At 38.8% G+C, this 21,175-nt stretch overlaps 1 protein-coding gene across 5 annotated transcripts in view; it reads left to right on the top strand.

The window, feature by feature from the left end:
* Positions 1-21,175, top strand: part of LOC124118187 (rab11 family-interacting protein 4-like) — a 297,536-nt gene that overhangs the window by 162,333 nt on the left and 114,028 nt on the right. For all 5 annotated transcript variants that reach the window (XM_046480299.2, XM_048387107.1, XM_048387106.1 and 2 more), the window contains one exon: positions 2,439-2,529. In XM_046480299.2, the coding sequence (XP_046336255.1) occupies positions 2,439-2,529 (91 nt within the window). The remainder of the gene's footprint in view (positions 1-2,438; positions 2,530-21,175) is intronic.

Here is a 21,175-nt window from a genome sequence, read left to right as displayed (position 1 = left end):
CATCGCGTACAAAGTCAAGGACGAAAGTAAGAGACGTTATTCTAAATGACAATGACAAGACCTTTGATCGAACTGCATATGCGTTCAGCTTTTAACATGCGTGTTCAAGTCTGATGTTAAGTGATGTATACTGTATATGTTTGTGTTTATGTCAAAAGTCAAGTTTATATTAGTGTAAACACCAACATTATACGTGGAAACACTCAAAACAAAAATTGTTCAGGAAGCAGCGTACCCACAAGCAAGTTTTTATAACAACCTAAGCTTGTTAAGTTTGTTTTGTTATTTATGTATCGAATATATTTCACGAATTAACCAAGGACCTAAATACAATATCAAGCTATTAGTATTTAGATGATGAAATCATTTTTTTATCTATCTAGATCCATAATTATTATCAAAATTTAAAAGTGACACTAATTTTCAAGAGAGATAATTTAGGGATTGTCAAGTTATGTTGTCTCATGGAACACGCCACAAGTTAACGTGAACATACATATAATGTAGTCATTTTCTATCCTTTTAAATTAAGTAGAGCTAATAAACTGATTTGTCTGATTTCATTTAAATCTGGCTGAGGAGCAAAATACTTTGTAATGTGTCAAATCTATTCAAGAACGTAGTTCAGTGATGTTTGGCTTGTCTGACAGCATTGCTGAGGATCATTTACTAGTATTTGTCTGTTGACCCTATGCGTTACAACGATTTTATTGTCTGAATGGTCTCAAGTATATCTATATATTTTTTAAACATGAAACAGGAAGATGTAGACTTAAATATTAAAAGGACCAAAATATTTGAAAACCAATTTATTGAATGCAAAGATTATTGTGTTGAAAATGTGTATTTTATATTGATCAGTAAATTTCATTCAATAAACTTTTTTTTCTGCGAACATATATTGGAAAGTGAATTTGGACCTGTTTTTAAAGAATGCAATTGTTCAACAGACACTTTTTAATCACTTTTTATCAAATATTTGTCTTTCAAGTGGATATAGATAACATAGGTATTGAATTTAAAACGAAACAAATTACAATTACTTTTGCATGAAAATATTAAATATTGTATACAAATATTTGATCACATGTAGTTCCTGGTTAAGTCAATAAATACTACACTGTATAGTTAAAATTCAATTATTAAAACCACCCGTCCCACACGATTTTAGATGTAAAAACTTATGCGAAACCTTTATGGTTTTTTTTACATATGTAGATTGATATAATTTTATAAAATGCGAAAATAAAGACTAAAGCATTGACACAAATGCGATCCAGAAAATATAACAGCGGAACTCTGCGCTTTATGAAAACTGTAACATCGAGCAAGGTGTCCCGGGCGAATACAAAGGGAAACCACTCTCAACTAGAGTTTGAACTAAGATTAGCTCCCCTTGAGTTATGAATAAGGTCACGGTCATTACTGAAGCCTGCTGAAATCTTCCGTTTTTATCCTTCCAAAATTATTGAAAAGGTATGTTGTTTCACACTTCTTCAGCATGGACTCGGATAGAAATATATTGTAAGCTATTGACTCTACAGTTATGTGGATCGCTGTCACGATTAAGAACATTTTTGACGTGAAATCCTTGATGCGTTCATCGTGTTTTCGAAGTGTCAATTTGAATCACTCAGTTTTACAAAATGAAATGTCAATGTTTGAACGTAAGGCAGACTAATTGTTTGGCAAAATATCTATGGAAAAGTATGCTGCCATCTTGGATGAAGATAAAATAAACTTACAACAGGTATGGGGCTATCTTAGATTTACGACAATCTTAAGATATCTTAGGGCTACGGTAGTTTCGAAAATATGCTACAATAGCCTACAATTTCCTTACGATAAATTTACGGTAATTTTAGGGCTACGACAGTTTCGAAAATCTAGGCCCTGATCTTTAGATGTCCCCTTCACTGCTAGTCATCTATAAGCTGTTGTCTATTCAGTAGCATCTTTAAATGAGTGCCCACGCAAGGCAGGAGAACTCACTTCCTTTAATAACCAACATCCTAGATGCAGGTATATTGGTGAAGTTGGTAGGATTGCTCCTGATGTAATGGTGGTTACTTAGTATTCATAGAATTGTATCAATATCAATACTGTATTAGCTTTTGTAGATCATTAAAATTGTCTTTCATACACTGTACATGTAGCTTTGATTTATAACAATTTGTTAAATAGATTCATTATTCAAGCATTAATCTATTTACATGGTTTGATAAATCAAAGCAACTATGGGTACACATTAAATTAAAACAATGACTTTTGAATGTCTACATTCTTGTTATCTTAAAACAGGAGATGTTTAAAAAAGCAAGTATAGATAGGTTACGGAAGAGAATATATGGATGTCAACTTCTTTATTATGAGGAACACAACGTTTCGGAGTATATGCTTATTCCTTTGATCTCCAGCTGTACAAGTGAATGTTTCAGAGTTCATGACCTTGAGGCCCAGCTGCAGATGATGGATTTTAGAACAGAAGAGAGATTGAATGAGGAACGTCACAAACACCAAGAATACATCGTGAGTGGCTGCAGATACAGATAGGACAATTTAACAGAAGTATCATAAAGTGAACCGTGCTGGGCAGGCTTAAACTTGCCAACTTTACTTTTTACCTTTTAAACGGTTATCCAGCTCAGGTAATTGTTGTTATTGGTGTGGCAGATTACTAATGTTTATCTCTCAAAACTTCTACATGCCAAAACTTCTACACTTAGTTAAAACAACACAGGGGGTTTGCCTGTTGTTATGATGGAACAGCCCAAGATGATTAATTAGTAGTAGGACAAGCCGGGATAAATGACATGGATTAACTTGAGTTAAGATCAAACAGTGCTTAGTTATTTTAACTACAGTAACTAAGGGATTATATATGCATGTAAGTTAGAGAAGTATATATAGAAAAAAATAAGTTGGAAAAGTGTATTGATGTAAAATAAGTTGGAAAAGGGTATTGATGTAAAATAAGTTGGAAAAGTGTATTGATGTAAAAGAAGTTGGAGAAGGGTATTAATGCAAAATAAGTTGGAGAAGGGTATTGATGTAAAATAAGTTGGAGAAGGGTATTGATGTAAAATAAGTTGGAAAAGTGTATTGATGTAAAATAAGTTGGAGAAGGGTATTGATGTAAAATAAGTTGGAGAAGGGTATTGATGTAAAATAAGTTGGAAAAGTGTATAGATGTAAAATAAGTTGGAGAAGGGTATTGATGTAAAATAGGTTGGAGAAGGGTATTGATGTAAAATAAGTTGGAGAAGGATATAGATACAAACCAAGTTGGAGAAGGGTAGGAAGAATATCATTTTGAGATAAAACCGGATTACATGTACAGGTATATACTCTACAACAAACAGCACGAGTTCAGTTGTGTCACAGGTCCCCTACTTTACACAACCCTCCGCGCCCACCAAGCTTGGGCCGCTCACCAGCTTAAATTGCATGGTCGTCAATCACCCAGGCCCTTGGGACTGACAAATATGAACTTGGAAATGGAGATAGCAGACCTATGTCCAGAAATAACATTTGTTGAGAGTCCGCCCAACTCTCACGAAAAACTCGAAAGTTGCCAAGTAAACAGCCAACATGACCTAAGTCAATCCGCACAAAATGTCCCTAACCGTTTTCAGGACAGATTCATGTTTTCCGGAAATAAAAACAAAGAAAAAATCCCTCCGGGCTCAAGGCATGCTTAAACAAAAACAGCTTAGATCCAGCCCACCCATTGCTAAAATTGAACAGAAAAGATAAACTTGCAATAGATATGTGTACCCTACTTTCACACATGAGTCCCAAAGAGGGACAGGTCAGCCGGAATGTCTAAGGCAGAAGGCAATTTCTTAAACACCAGCAGACCGGATTCATCCACAGCTCACTGGACCACATACTGAAGATGCAGGAAGATCTTCAATCAGCACAAGTTTGGATGTCAGCACAGTTCCTGCTCATGCAAAGAAAACATCTACTACAGCAAGTTCATCATATGATCCCAGAGCCGTTAAGAAGATCCATGCTGTCACAACCTACTTACAGCGTCGCAGATATTCAACGGAAGACTGAAGTCAGTGAAGGAAGCCATTGCATCGTCAACTAGCCAAAAGTTTCAAGAAAACACCATCTCGTTGGCATCCATGATACAGAGACGGCCTGCAGATATTCAGCATCAACAACAGAATCCTAGATCTCGTCATGTGAATCCTGGCCGGGATTCTTTTCGAGCCTCTACATGGGAGAACAGATCGTATCAACCCAGGTACAGGAACTCCAAAGATGATCATCCCACTTCACAGAGAGGATGAAGCAGAGGCAGAGGCAGAGGCAGTCTCCTAAGGGGATACCACCAGAAATGGCTCAACCAGAAATCTACAGACCCCTTCAGATCCTACCGACTGCCCAATGGACAATGATTTAGAACTACAGAAGTAGTATAGGTAATGGGGGTTCTGCCGCAACTCCACTGGAGCCAGATTTATATACCTATACTGCTACTACAGGATTTGAACTAAATACGTGTACTATCAGAGTAGACGTATACTTAAAGAAATGAATGCACCGTGGAATTCCACAAATAATACGTATAATAGGTGGGCATTCGAACGTATTTGTCAGGAATTTAATGTTTGTACGAGTAAAGATTGGCGTATTAAAGGAGCTAGCCATGGTCTAGGTGTTCCACACAGTGGACAAAAAACTGTTAAAGAAGAAAGTGATATTTTAGCTAAAGAAATGGTAAAAAAACCCAGTAGATCCACTTAGGTGGTCGCATAGAAGCAAACTTTATGTAAGATTACATAATATTTTCTTAAAAACTCATAATTGGGATAACAACTGGCAACTTTTTAATAGTGATTAGAGGGAAGATATTATGAGTTTTAAGAGTGGCTTGCCTTATATTGTAACAAAGTTTGTGCATCCAAACGATACAACAAACGCTTGGAATGAATTTCTTAATGATAAAATGGAAAATAATCTTACTAACCCAGGATTTGTAAGAGTTAATGAATCGATAAGAACTTATGTATGGGCAATTCTCGGTGCACAATCGCAAACACGAACGTCCATTATTGGTTCTGGGACGGCGCTCGATGCACAAAAACAGTTTGTCGCAAACGTGGAGGACGCCTTTAATTCACTAGTTGACATACCATCGTCTATAAAGCGTTATCAAGATGTATTACAGTTTATGCGTTTATTACGTTTATGCGCCGGGACTATACATGTCTCCGAGTAATATGGAACTTAAGATCGGTCAAGTGATAGGCTATAATAACAAAATTGTTATTGCTACCGATCAACAAAAACCAGGCATAAATTCAGATATTAACGTCGAATTAATAACGCAAACAAACACAGGCGAAACGGGAATAGTCAAGCCACAAACACCACATGTTTCACAGCCATCTACTGCCGCACAACCACAAGTACCACCGCATATTGCGGCTAAAAATCAACAACATATCGATGAAAAAACAGCGCTTGTATTAGGTGGAGTCGCGGCTGGTTTACTCATGATTTTGTGAGTAGTGTAGTAGTAGTGAGTTGTGAGTAGTCCACAAAACCTAATTCATCACGAACAATGCTGATGCCGTGTTTAGCGGTTAACGTAGACAAGCCTTAGGGCTTACGAGTACGAGAATGCATAAGATCAATATCCGGAGCGCCACGCATTCGCAATATTCCTTTACTATCTACCGTAAACTTTGAATACTCACGACCAATAGGACTATCATCTTTAAAGGAATTGTAATAATCATCAACGGCATCAAGGCAACGCGGCGTCTACTGATCTCATCGTCTGCCTGTTCAAGTTTTGTTTTCTCGTAAGCTATATGCTTGTCGATTTCGGATAGCTTGGCTATATTATTGATGAGTTCTCCCCGCATTGTTCGCATTGCCTTGTCAAGACCTCGTAATTCCCTAATACTGAACTCCGAGGATGGTACCTGTAATGTGGAATTATCCAAATGATCTATGTTAACGAGTTCAGTACGCACAGTCCTAAGAACCTTAGTAGTCTTCTCGGAAAGTTTTGCTCGTCGTGAGTAGTCCACAAAACCTAATTCATCACGAACAATGCTGATGCCGTGTTTAGCGGTTAACGTAGACAAGCCTTAGGGCTTACAAGTACGAGAATGCATAAGATCAATATCCGGAGCGCCACGCATTCGCAATATTCCTTTACTATCTACCGTAAACTTTGAATAATCACGACCAATAGGACTATCATCTTTAAAGGAATTGTAATAATCATCAACGGCATCAAGGCAACGCGGCGTCTACTGAATTCATCGCCCGCCTGTTCAAGTTTGTTTTCTCATAAGCTATATGCTTGTCTAGTTCAGATAGCTTGGCTATATTATTTATGAGTTCACCCCGCATTGTTTGCATTGCCTTATCAAAACCTCGTAATTCTCTAATACTGAACTCCGAGGGTGGTACACTGGCCGTGGAATTATGGTAGTAGGTATCCAAGATTTTTCCGAGTCCGTCCGAAGCCAGCTTCGAGCTTTCTTCCAAATTATCTTTATCTATGTTACCGAGTTCAGCACGCACAGTCTGAAGAACCTTAGTAGTCTTCGCAGAAAGATTTTCTCGTGAGTAGTCTACAAAACCTAATTCATTACGAACAATGTTGATGCCGTGTTTACTAGTTATCGTAGACAAGGCTAGGGGCTTACGAGTACGAGAATGCCTAAGATGAATATCCGGAGAGCCACTCAGTTGCAATATTCCTTTACTATCTATCGTAAACTTTGAATAGTCACGACCAGTTAGGCTAACATATTTTTTATCATCTTTTAAGGCATCGTAATAATCATTAACGGCTGGTTTCAAAAGTTCATCGTTAAGATTCGTTAAGCTGGTTTCATCAGTACCCTCTTCGATTGTATTCGGGTTATCATAATCATCTAGATCAAAATCAGTCATTTTTATATTAAACATATGGTTATATAATTTCAATATAACAATGTCTTCGCAATACGGACGCAAGTTAAACCCACAACATAGACTTCGGGATCCATTAGGGGTCAAAGCAATTCGTCAGTCTGTTACTATAACTAATAACCCTAGTACCATAGATCAGAATCAAACGCTTCTGGTTCGCTTTCCTAATCTCGGCGCACACAATGTGTTAGTTCCGGGAACTGTCCGACTAGCATTTACGATTATTTTGACTTCTACCGACGTTAACAGGGAGCCCGTTCAGAACATAGGTCATGCTATCGTTAAGAAAATCTCGATTAAAATTAGCGCTAATGAGGTTTTGAGTATTGACGATAGTGATGTATACTATTGTTACATGGATCTCTGGAGAACGGATAAAGAGCGAAAATCTTACAGTACCAAGGTATTTGTAAGTGGAACACATTGAGACTGCGCGTAGATGCTTCTAGTGGTGATAGTACCATCGTAAAAGATCAGGCCGTTGCCGACGCATTCGGTTACCGATTCTATATTCCCCTAGACTTTGAATTACTAGATTCCCACATGCGTTTTTATCAAGCATCCCTAGGCGATAGGTTAGAATACGAACTCACTTTTAATGACAACGGCAGAGTAATCAAAACCGGTGGTGAAGATGCTAGCTATTCCATTGACAATATCTTGCTGGAGTACGATATGGTAACAGATCCCGAATTAGCCAGACAAATTCGTAACCAGTATACAGGAAGTTTAGCCATTTTGTACGATCGCGTGTTTCGACATCGAAAGATCACGAGGGACAAAAAAGATATGATGTGGAATATCAATCTAAACGTCCCTACGAGGTCGTTGAAGGGTATTTTAATGTTGTTCGAGGACCCCTCCGATGCATTTAAAAGAAATACTGAGAAGTTCTACAATCCCAAGATTACAAAAGTAGAATTGACTATCGAGGGCATTCCTAATCAACTATATAGCCAAGGAATGCTAGCGTATCACCAGTGGGATGAGATTAAAAAACTTCCTTCTATAAAACGAAGCCCAGAAGTTAATGCGGTCGTGAAAGATCTGTCTCTCGGGGGTATATCGATGGGTGAATACCTCACCACGAAGTATGCACTATGGCTCGACATGCGAACAACGGACGATGACCAACTACACGGCAGTGGGAGGAGAATAGAAAATGCTAGCGAAGGTGTCACTATACAGATAACGAAGCTCCAGGAAACGGCTGGTAAATTAAACATATATTTGTACGTGATAATGGATGCGCAACTTAATATACAGAATGGACAATTCGTGCAAGCAATCTATTAATAATCTTTTACCTAAAGAACCGCACTGCGCTATCATATGCGGGAAAACAGGCTGTGGAAAAACAGCTTTTATTCTAGATATTTTACAAAGTCATTATCGGGACGTTTTTGATCATATTATTATTCTGTGCCCGACTATAAGCGTTAATAAAACATACCTATCGAGAGATTGGGTAATGAATGACGACTGGGTACACAGAGTCGATACGGGCGATTGTTTACAAGACTGTTTACGAGTATGTCACGAAAAATACAAAGGAGAATCAACTCTTTTCGTAATAGACGACTGCAGTGCAAGTAAAGAACTCACAAAAAAGAAAGATGCTTTCGTATTTAGCATTCTTCTGACGGCATACTCAACATAGCGTTTGGGTACTTACTCAAAAATACAACTCTGTCCTGAAAGATCTCAGAGAGCAGACCAAATGGGTAGCACTGTTTCATTGCAAAGATCGAGATTCATTCGAGGAATGTTTACGCGAAAATGATGTTATTTATACCAAGCTCGAACGAGATAAAGTCAGAAAACTGTTATTGGCAACGAAGCACTGTAAACTCGTATTAAAAACGGATCAACCAGCTGCTTATGCAATTGCTTAGCAAAATGTAGCAAAAATATAGCAAAATTATAGCAAAATGTAACAAAATGTGGCAAAAATACGATAAATTCAACATTAGCGGTTAATATGACATAAAATGTGGTTTGAAATCATCATTCTTTCGCAACAGTTCATTATTACGGGTTGTATTGGATATGCCATATTATATTATGTTAGACTTAAATATCTCCTTAGGTATTACATTATGGAATGCGACGAACTCATCGAACAAATGCTCAAAGAATCTGATGTTGATCAACAAGTTACAGATAAATCTTTAGATAAACATAGAGAAAGACTCGCGGCTTTGAGAAAATGTTCTCAATATTTGGGGGAAAATTATACCATCGAAAAAATTGATAACATGACCGACGAAGAAATTAAAAAACTGTATCAGCGTTACGAGTCTAGACTGGGAGCTACCATGACTAAAAGGATAGGGTCTTCTATATTACAACTATACACAGTCGTAGCTAGTACGTTTCTCCCTATCCCGGCAGAACATCGCATGTATTTATGCGAATCTCTAGAGAAAGACCCATTCATCGAACACGCTATAAGCTCAGTGAGCTGTGAGTTTTATCATAGATACGGAATGTACTTAGCTCCACTCACCACAGCTTTAATAACGGCTAGGTATTGTCAATTTAAACATACGTGCCCACTTACTAATAATGGAGACTCAACAGGTGACACCACAACAGATTGTGAACGAGGAAATAACTGCACAAGAGATAGTGAATGAGAAAATACCACAACCACAGATTGCACAACATGTGAATGAGAAACCCAGAGTGACAAAGAATCCTTTGAAAATCTCAGCTGGTAGAAAGGGTGGGCTGGCGAGGAAAGCGAAACTAAACAATAATTCAAATATTAAAACATGGGCACTAATAGGAGTTGCTGGTATAGCGGCTGTATGGTTGTTTTATAAGACCGGAGAAGAGAAAACGTCACCCCCGATGCCACAACAAGTTCAATTAGAGGTTAGCCCCCATATAATGCTATAAGAAGCATGACTACTCCAGTTACAGATGGTAAAATGTTGGTAAACGCAACGTATCATTCAGCGGTGGTCACCGGCTTGGCCATTGGCTATGCCCGTATGGCTAAAATGATTACTAAAACCACACCTCCCAAGCTAGATTTTAATGGATATGATATCAGTATGATGATTTTGGATATAGGATTATCAATGGCAACAAAGGATATGCTCATCAAACAAGGGCTTATCCCGGAAGACATAATAAAGTAATTATTTTATATTCATATACTATGGCAACAATTGCGATGATGGTCGGTGGAGCTATTGTTAATGCTCTAGCTTTTTCGGGGAGTAATTTTTTATTTTCTAGTATGAGGGAATCAAATGCTAAAGAAGTTGAAGAGGAGCGTAAACGACATAACAAAGCATTAGAACAACTCGAAAAAGCTCAGTCACAATGGGCCAGAAATAGGACATTAAGATTAGACTTTATTCATGAAGAACTGCGTAAGGAAGGACATTCAATTCAAACGTTTAAGGATGTCGAATCTGCCATGCACGAATACTTCCTCGTTAATGGGAAAAAACTTGACCCAACACCAAGACCAACAATGAGTCAGTTTTATACACCGTCAGAGGCTCAGAAAAACCGCGAGGTCATTTTTGTGATAATTGGGTTATCAGCTGTTGCAATTTTCAGCTATACCATAACTACGCATAAACCATGACCTAGTTAGAGCGACAGCTAATCTATAAATAGCGTTGGTTGACTGCATCTCACTAGTGTAGATGTGATTTGCATTTAGACAAATGATATGATAGAGTATAAACCATGAATCAGTGCAGATTTACACTCATGGGGAAAAAAACTCTATGTAACCGACGCTGTGTTGATATTTACTGCGGCATACACAATTATTACATTAGGCTCGGAAACATTAACTATACGTGTTCTGTATGTGGGATAGGGGTCAAAGGTCGTTATTGTTTATGTAAGAAACACGGTGCTGATAGGGTCAGGAACCAGATTATTTATGCTAGGAAGAGAGATTACATCAATGAGAGGAATAGGTTGGGGAGAATACGTATTTAGATATATGAAAAACAACCAATTAGACATTTGACTCATTTTGCATATACCATTCAACCACAATGGTTTTTGTCAGAGAGTTGAAGGCTATGGCAAAGCAACGTGGTCTACGTGGATATTGTCGAATGAGAAAAGCTGAATTGATCGATTTACTCGGTTTGGAATACAACAAACCCCAGACTGTTAGAGAACTCAAAGCTCAAGCGAGAAACAGTGGGCTGAGAGGTTATTCTCGAAATGAGAAGAGCTGAATTGATCGCTTTACTAGATAATAATAATGATGTTGATGTTAGTCAATAACAAGAATTAATATTTGTGCCCACATCCGCTGTCGTTGGTAAATATCTAAGAGGTTGGAAGATGGATATTAATTCCAACATGGATGTTAACGATATTAAGCCCATCATATCGAGTAAAATTAACGAGGAGTTAGATGATTTACATAGTATAAAATACCAGCTGACGATTAAAATGTTATTGAGTAAAAGTAGCGCAGACGATAGCACCGAATATACCGAACCATATTTCCGTAGCAATCAAGAAGTTATAACCGAATCCGATACTATGAAGGCATCATTAGATACATCAATTCAGAGAATGCAGGAAACTTTAGAACGTTGGACTAATAGAGGTTCGGGTTGGGGTGTGGATAAATCGATAGTTTATATTTAGATATAGAAAATTATATGCCTTTCAAAGGTGGATCTTATATAGATTTACCCCCGTATTATAAGAAGAAAAAAGCCATAATTAACGTAAAAAATAAATCCGATGACTGTTTAAGAATGATGATAAGATCTGCATTGTTCCCCGTAGATTCTAAAATTGCAAATAGACCTTCTAGCTATCCCCAAAACGATGGACTCAACTTCGATGGTATAGATGAACCTACACCAATATCACAAATCTATAAGGTTGAAAAGCAAAATAATTTAGCTATAAATGTTTTCGGACATTCTAAAGGAATTGTTGTACACAGGATAAGCTCCGCTCCGGAACATATCCCCAGAATCAATTCATTTCTGATCGAAAAAGATGGAAAATATCATTATACATGGATAAAGAGTTTAAACAGGCTATTATACGATCAAACAAAACATAAAGAAAAGAAATATTTCTGCGAAAGATGCCTACTGTCTGTCTGCGGTGCATCCGGAGTAGCGGTACATCGAGGAGCGTTAAGTCGAGGGACCACTGTACATGGATAAAGAGTTTAAGCAGACTATTATGTGATCAAACAAAACATGCAGGAAAGAAATATTTCTGCGAAAGATGCCTGCATGGGTACAGCAGACAAGATCTATTAGAAGCGCATAAAATGACTGAAGAGGTGTTGGACAGACCGCTATCAGGATTGATATGCCTAAAGAGGGAAAAAATATATTAAAATTTGAACATTATTGTAATCAAATGCCAGTACCGTACGTAATTTACGCCGACTTCGAAGCGCTTATGAAACCCATAGAAAATACCGAACGCAATACTGATAGTAGTTTTATGTACAAAACTCAAGAACATATTCCTTTTGGGTTTGGATATATAGTTGTAAGGTATGATGGGAAAACAAACCAGCCCGTGATTTACAGAGGTCCCGATGCAGCGGGAAAGCTCCTAGAATATCTACAAAACGAAGAGAAAATAATCAGGGAAAAATTATCGCGTAAGAAACCCATGTGTATGACGAGGGATAATTGGAGGGCCCATAAGAAGTCAACAAGTTGTCATGTTTGTAACAAACCCCTGAATGGGGATTCCGTAAGAGATCATTGCCACGTCACGGGTAATTATCGGGGATCCGCTCATAACAAGTGTAACTTGAAACTAAAAATGAATTCTCAAACAATACCCATCCCCGTTGTGTTTCACAACCTTAGGGGATACGATTCACATCTCATTATGCAAGCTATCTCAAAGACCGACGGCGGTTTAACGTGCATTCCTAATAATATGTAAAAATACATATCGTTCTCGTTGACTAAACCTATACATTATAGGGACAAGGATGGGAAAGCTAGAATAAAGCAAAGTAATGGGCTTAGATTCATAGACTCCGTACAGTTTCTGTTATCTTCCCTGGACAATTTAGCTAATGCGAACAATCCCGATGACTTTGCGATTTGTTGCTGAGAAAAGGTGTATATCCTTACGAATATATGGATGATTGGTCTAGATTCGAAGAAACTGAATTACCACCCCTTGCATCATTCTATAGTAACTTAACAGAAACTAAAATAACAGATGCCGATTATGAACACGCTCTGACGGTCTGGGATAAATTAGGTTGCAAGAATTTAGGCGATTATCACGACCTGTACTTAAAAACCAATGTACTGTTACTCACCGATATATTCGAGATATTTAGAAAGACATGTTTAAAACAATACGGCTTGGACCCTGCATGGTACTATTCCAGTCCCGGACTATCGTAGGAAGCATTGTTGAAGAAGACCGGCGTAGAACTAAAACTACTCACAGATTACGATATGCACTTGTTTATTGAGAAAGGATTAAGAGGTGGTATATCGATGGCGGCGAAAAGGTATTCTAAGGCTAATAATAAATTAGTGGAAGGATATGATCCGAGTAAACCCGACACGCACATATTATATCTCGACGTCAACAACTTGTACGGATGGGCTATGAGTCAACCTTTACCCACGGGTGGTTTTGAGTGGGTTGATGATATCGATGTGAATAATAATGATGTGAATAAAGGGTACATACTAGAAGTTTACTTGGAATATCCAAGTTCGTTACATAAAGACCATAACAGTTATCCACTAGCTCCCGAAAGATTAATGGTTAATAAAGATAGGATGTCGGAATATCAACACTCCTTGATGGGTAATAGTAGGTTAGCTAACGTAGAAAAACTCGTACCAAATTTGATGGATAAGACAAAATATATAGTTCACTACAGAAATCTCCAGTTATATCTATCGTTAGGTATGAAACTTAAGAAAATACACAGTAATACAGAGTTCTAAAGTTTGATCAAAGACCTTGGATGGAGCCCTATATAAGGTTGAACACAGATTTAAGAAAGATAGCTACCAGCGATTTCGAAAAGAATCTATATAAGCTCATGAATAACTCAGTATTTGGTAAAACTATGGAGAATCTAAGGAAGAGTGTTGATGTTAAATTAGTCAGATCTAATGAGGAAGAAAGACTCAGGAAACTTATAGCCAGTCCGGCTTTTAACAGAAGCATATATTCGATAACGACTTAGCCGCGTTGCATATGCAGAAGAGTAATATAAAATTCAACAGACCGGTGTACGTCGGTATGAGTATTCTCGACTTGTCAAAACACTTAATGTATGACTTTTATTACAACAAACTTAAGAAGCAATACGGCGATAGATGCGAGGTGTTATATACCGACACAGATTCTTTGTTGATGGAAATACAAACCGAGGATGTGTATAAAGATATGGCAGAAAAAATAGATATGTACGACACGAGCGATTACCCAAAAGATAATCCACTGCAGAAGCGTAGTAAATAAAAAGGTGTTAGGTAAGATGAAGGATGAATGTGCTGGGACCCCTATAGCGGAGTATGTCGGATTAAGACCTAAGATGTCTTCTATAAAGAAGTCTGATAATGGGGAGATAAGAAAAGCTAAGGGTGTTAAAAGTATGTTGTAAAAAAGCATATCAAACACGAACAGTATAAAGAAGCATTATTCAACGGTAGAACGTTCAAACACGAGATGAACTCTTTAAGAAGTTACAATCATAGGATATATGGATTAAGAATGAACAAGACATCATTATCCCCCTTAGATACAAAGAGATGGATTGATAATGATGGTGTAACTACCTATGCTTATGGTTATGGTGGTAATACCGTACCGTTGGGAACTATGAACAACTCTTCTCGTACAAATGCCCTACCCGGTCCATCTTGAAGATAATAAAGAATAGGCTCTCCTTCTTTCATAACCAATCGACTAATGTTATATGTTTTAAGGGACCATATGGGATCGGTTGCACGACGTAGGCCTCCTTCGAGTTCACCAGACTGGTATAAATATCTTACATTAACTCTATCAGGAAGTTTTAGTTCTTTGCCTCTCCGTGGTGCTGAAGATTCGGAAGTCACGGATTTCATTTTAATAGCATCGGAAGGCTTCTTCCCTATTAATCTCGTTACTTCATTATTCAGCGCTGATACAACGTCTGATAATCGTGTCACCCATTCGGTTGATCTCAATCGCTCGGATTTCATTTCGATCCCATACTGATAGCCAAACAAACGTTCCGCTAATGTCCTGTTAAATCTTTCGACGATAGCTTGACTGCGGTGGGCCTCTCTTTCACCACGCCTGATTTCGACCTCGTGCTTTGTTAACAGTTTAGTTATCGATCCCATAAACTCGCGACCGGGATCTACTTGAAATAGCTTTGGCCATTTTAGTGTTCCGCGTTTATATATACGGCTCAGTGCATTAGCTACTTCTGTTGAATCTTTCGAGGTTAATGGCTCAGCCTCTTTGTATTGACTAGCCACATCCACTACGGTTAAAGCGTATTTATACGTTTTGCGTCTTACCTTATCATGGGGAAGAAACAAGGGGTCAGCCTGATGAACTTCATTCCTTGTAAAAATATCAAACTTCTTCCTCGGTATATAACGCGGTGCCAGTAAGTATATTTGCCACATCGCTTGTTTCTTTAACCAATCCTTGGCTACATCTTTAGATCTTTTTTTTTTTTATTGCTCCTACACCTTCCTAATATCCTCGTGGACTATAGTAAATTTTATTCATTATAAATTAATATTGATGTTTCTTTTAATACGACTATCGTTGAATCGCATCATCATTTTTATACTAATAGAAGCATTGATTGGCCCCAGGTATTGGTGAGCTGGAGTCAATTTAACTTAATCTGATGACTATCGTTGAATCGCATAGTCATTTTGGCATAAAAATTCCCTCTGTAGTGGTGGTATAGGTATATAAATCCGGCTCCAGTGGAGTTGCGGCAGAACCCCCATTACCTATAAAAAATTATATCATAGACTCCAGGTGCTGGTGAGCTAGAGTCAATTTAGCTGAATCTCATGTCTATCGTTGAATCGCATGATCATTTTTACATAAAAAATATAAAGGTATATAAATCTGGCTCCAATGGAGTTGCGGCAGAACCCCCATTACCTATACTACTACAGAAGATCAAAGATACGACCACATCGAATCCAGTCGAACTAGCCGGTCTCACAGACATCGACCCAAGACTACCCAAGTTCAGCATTCATCCTATCCTGGGACCAGTCTGAGGCCGTCTTATGCAGTACGCAGACAACTGGAAGACCATCACAGATGACTCATGGCTGCTCGAAGTAGTAAGAAAAGGATACAAACTTCACTTCTCAAAACAACCAAGACTAGTCATCCACCCTACCGGACCCCGATTCCAGCTATCAGGACCAAAGTTAATTGCAGCAGAAGTGACCATACAAAAACTACTTGCAAAAGGAGCTATCAGCATCTTAAAGGAGTCAGACACCACTCACAGATTCTACTCCCCAGTATTTCTGGTACCGAAGAAGAATTCTTCAGACATGCGATTAATCATTGACCTAAAAGTCCTGAACAAAGATTATCTGGAAAAACCACCCAGTTTTTCAGATGGAATCTATAAAGAAGTTGAAGAATGCCTTAAGACAAGCAGATTGGATGATAAGCATAGACCTCCAAGATGCCTATCTTCACGTCCCTATCCATGCAAGTCATTGTCGGTACCTATGCTTTGCAGTCAACGGTCAGAGATACCAGTTCAGGGTACTACCATTCGGCATATCCATCGCCCCATGGTTATTCACCAGGATCACCAATCCCATCATCGGATTCGCCCATATAAAGCTCATAAGGCTACACGGATACATAGACGATTTCCTATCGGCCGATCAGGACAAATCGCAAATCAGATTTAATACAGTGTGCCTAATCCAACTACTAACACACTAAGGATTCCTGGTTCACCCTCATAAATCAGAGCTAGTACCCACACAGGACATCACCTACATAGGCGCAAGATTTCTACTCAACAAGGGCATAGTAGCACCTCCAGAGGACAGATATGCAAGAGTAGAGCACATGATAACAAGCGCACTCGATCAGCCCATCAAATCGAGATGCTGGTGGATGTCTTGCCTAGGCATGCTCACATCTATCCAAGACCTAACCTACAGAGGCAGACTACAATTACGGCCCCTGCAGAATTGGATGAATACCACCAAAAACCTAGAGCTGGAAACCTTAATCCAACCTCCACAAGTTCAAATCTCAGAACTTCATTGGTGGCTGACTCGTCAAAATGTCATGCCAGGTATTCCACTCTCCTATCCCACCCCCCTACATCAACTCTACACAGATGCATCAGGAGAGGGTTGGGGTGCCCATATGGACGATGTTACCATACAGGGAAAATGGTCCTCCCAAGAAAAGGAGTTACACATCAATTGTCTAGAAATGAGAGCGATATATCTAGCCTTAGAAGCATGGCAAGATGGTCTACACCACTCGTCTGAAGATCGCTACAGACAACTCGACCGTGGTCGCTTACATACGGCACCAAGGGGGCACAAAGTCTCAGCCTTCATTGAAGGAGGTTACACATTTATATGCCTTGGTAGACTCGAAGCAAGACACATACCGGGCAAGCTAAATATCCTAGCAGATTACCTATCCCGGAACAACAAGATAGTACCCACGGAATGGTCACTACATCCTGAAATATTCAAATGGATAACCTGCCTATGGGATACTCCAAACCTAGATCTATTCGCCACATGTCTCAACAACAAATACCAGTCTACGTCAGCCCTGTACCAGACCCGCTAGCTCTCAAGGTCGACGCTCTCTCTATGGAATGGGAGGGAATGTTTGCGTACGCCCTTCCCCCATGGGCTCTCAGCCCTGGCATCAGTATTACAACACGATGGCCTATCTATAGGTACCCACCCAGTACTGAATCAACTCATGAAGTCCTTTGCACTGGAAGACATTAAAGTACCACGTACATTCCCAAAATGGGATCTATCTATAGTATTGTCAGCATTGATGAAAGCACCATATGAACCCATGAGTAGTGCGACATTACTATTAGTCTCTAGGAAGACTGCTTTTCTCCTAGCCATGGCTACGGTGGCTCGTGTATCAGAATTACACGCTATTGACATTTCCACTGTAACTCATACCCAAGAATGGAAAACAGTGTCGTTCAGATCGCTCACAGAATTTATTGCCAAAAACCAGTCGTCAACCTTCGGCCCACTCGGACACAGGCAATACACAATACCAGCCTTAAGTACTTTATTTTTATTCTTTATTTCTTTATTCAATGTACTGAGGAGGCCACAGGCATATAGTACAATCATGATTACAGGAGCAATTGGTACAATCATATAATTTCCAAACTTGATTTTCTTTGTATAAAAGCATGATATATGTACATAGAAAGATTTCTTATGGTTTCAGTGTTGCTAGTGGTCAGTAATAGTTTAAACTTAAATGTACAATGGTTTATAAAAATATTTTGGTAAATATACTTTTCTTAGTTCATCATAATGCGGACATACTAGTAAAAAGTGATACTCGTCCTCAGTTAATCCTAGGTCACACAGTGGGCAGAGTCTATTTTCTCTCGGAATATTTGGATATCTACCTTTTTCAATTAAATGATCGTGTGATGAACATCGGAATCTTAAGTAAAAGTGTGGACTATCCGGACAGATTTCTTTGTCCCATAAGAGCCTTGAGATACTTCATTACAGCAACTCAACCCCACAGAAAGCAGAGAAAAAGCCTTTTTATCTCTTGCAAACCCTCGTCAGAAAAGGACATAACAAAGGGTACTGTAGCGGGATGGCTCAAATCGGTTATCGCAGATAGCTATAAACTGGAAACAGGTCTCCATGTCAACTTGGGGAAACTGCAGGCCTCACGAGATCAGAGCCCTTGCAACAAGTCTAGCCACATGGAATACAGTATCAATTGAACAAGTCGTAGCTAGCTGCCAGTGGAAGTCCCATAACACGTTCTCAAACTTTTACTTACGAGACATACAGACCGATCTGGATGGACTATACACACTGGGACCCTTGGTGGCAGCCCAGGTGATAGTCTCCAAGTAACCTTGTTCCCCCCCTCTGCCAGAAAGGGGAAAAAGTGGTGTGGGTGGGTGTGTGTGTGTGAAGATTTCAGAATACCTCATGAACTCAGGGTAAGTTGACCTTTGTACTGGGTTGTACTATTGAATTAGTAAACAAGGTAAGTGGCAACACTGAAATCAGAGATCGAAGGATTAAGTGATATACGGTATCTACATGATAATCTAGGATGTATCTATGTACTACCACCGGAAGTGACGTCATGGGAGACATCGCACCGGACTAACGTCAAAATACGTTAAATATCACTATCCAAAAGGGCATAACGGAAAACCACGTCATAAGTGATAAGAGATCATAGAAGACATATACCACAAGTGGGCATGGAATGACAACCGGAAGTGATGTCACAGATGACGTCATCACCGGAAGTGACGTCATAATATGTCTAAGTATCACAGTGGTGGATATATACACGGATATTATACCCATTATATGACGTTTGAAATTTCTCTATGTTTAGCCTTGTAAGTAGACTATTAGACATATTCCGTTTGAGCTCCTTTTGGCATATAATCCTTGAGTTACCACTTCACAAAGCCAATATCTAAGGGATGCTAGATACCAGAACCCACCGGTCCCTCTGGTGTATACTGGCAATGATGTAATAGACGTAAGGTATTCACAAGAATTATCAAACAATAGTTATCATTGTGAATAATTCTAAGAATACTACCTCTATTATATCAGGAATTAATCCCTCCCACCTCCCCAAATATCTGCAACTACATGATGAGGATAGTGGGTTGAAAGAAGTGAGGAGATTCCCGTCTTGCGCATGCGCAGTGGCGCCCCTGGCGAGGGATAGGGTTTCCCTCACAACTATTAGATATGTTGGCAGTGAAGAGGACGTCTGTTGAAAATTTATCAAAAATTTATAGTGTGGTTCTTAGCATAAACAGGAATTTATGGCAGTGATGTAATAGAGGTAGTATTCTTAGAATTATTCACAATGATAACTATTGTTTGATGACTGTAAATAACTAACCAACTATGCAAGGCGCATGTTCAGCTAGTTTGAATGGTCGGTGATGAAGGTACATATGTGGCGGTGACTGAATTATTTTTTACTGTCTCTCATAAATATCAAAGGTAAATTACAGAAAATGGAAATAATAACTGAGAACTTAAAACTTTTTAGAATTTAAGAGGGCAAGTGAAAATGTTGCAGGACAAGTACAACATAATGGCTACTTGCCCTGCAGGACAAGTTGGGTTTAAGACATTTTTCGAGGCCTGCAGATATAAACAATGTATTTTTCTTTGTAATGGGACACAAGAGATAGTGTCAACTCAGAAATACATGTGCAGCCTGTTTTCTTCTTAAAAGGGGTATGAGGGATTTATTCTCCCTCTCAGAAGTTAATTTCCATCTCATTTGGAATACACAGTAATTTATTAAGATCACATGAACCAATCCAACTGCTCTCCCTGACAAACATTGCGAAATTTCACCTGATTTGTGCACTGTGCACATGTCCATATGCCACCATCATCAGTTTCACAATCTGTTTATTCAACTTTGGCATGCCTTTGGTACGCGGGGGAAGCTGACATCATCACATGAACTCCATCTACCAAGATATGGAACATATACTGAACCAATTTAAAAACTTCACAATCCTAAAATTTTAACATTTTGACCAGTTATCATTGTGGGCCCTTATTGTGTATTTAAACAGTAATGGCCAGTATATTGTCTTCAGATAACACCCGTTTTTGTGCAAGTGAATCGATCAAAATCATATGCACAGCACTATAGTGGCAAAAGTTGTTTTTCACGTGCAACTGGTCATGTGGCCATAATACTGAACGTGTTTTCAGCCATACTTGTTAGCAGTCATTAACAAAAAAAGAAAAACACAATGAAACAAAAGTCTTTACGGCCATTTGTCATACCACGCCTTTCAAAAGTGCAACATGAACGTGCCATCGGCATGTTGCAGACAGGAACGTCCGTAGCTGAAGTCGCAAGGACAATGGGTTGCAGTCGACGGACTGTTTATGATTTACAGACGCGTCTACAGCAAACAGGTACCACAGCTGAATGCCCTCGGCCAGGTCGACCACGT

This window comes from Haliotis rufescens, unplaced genomic scaffold (genome assembly GCF_023055435.1).
Source record: "Haliotis rufescens isolate VD_foot unplaced genomic scaffold, xgHalRufe1.0.p SCAF_65, whole genome shotgun sequence".
Lineage (NCBI taxonomy): Eukaryota > Metazoa > Mollusca > Gastropoda > Lepetellida > Haliotidae > Haliotis > Haliotis rufescens.
Note: the sequence above shows the minus strand (reverse complement) of the source record. Positions and strands in the feature narration are given on the sequence as shown.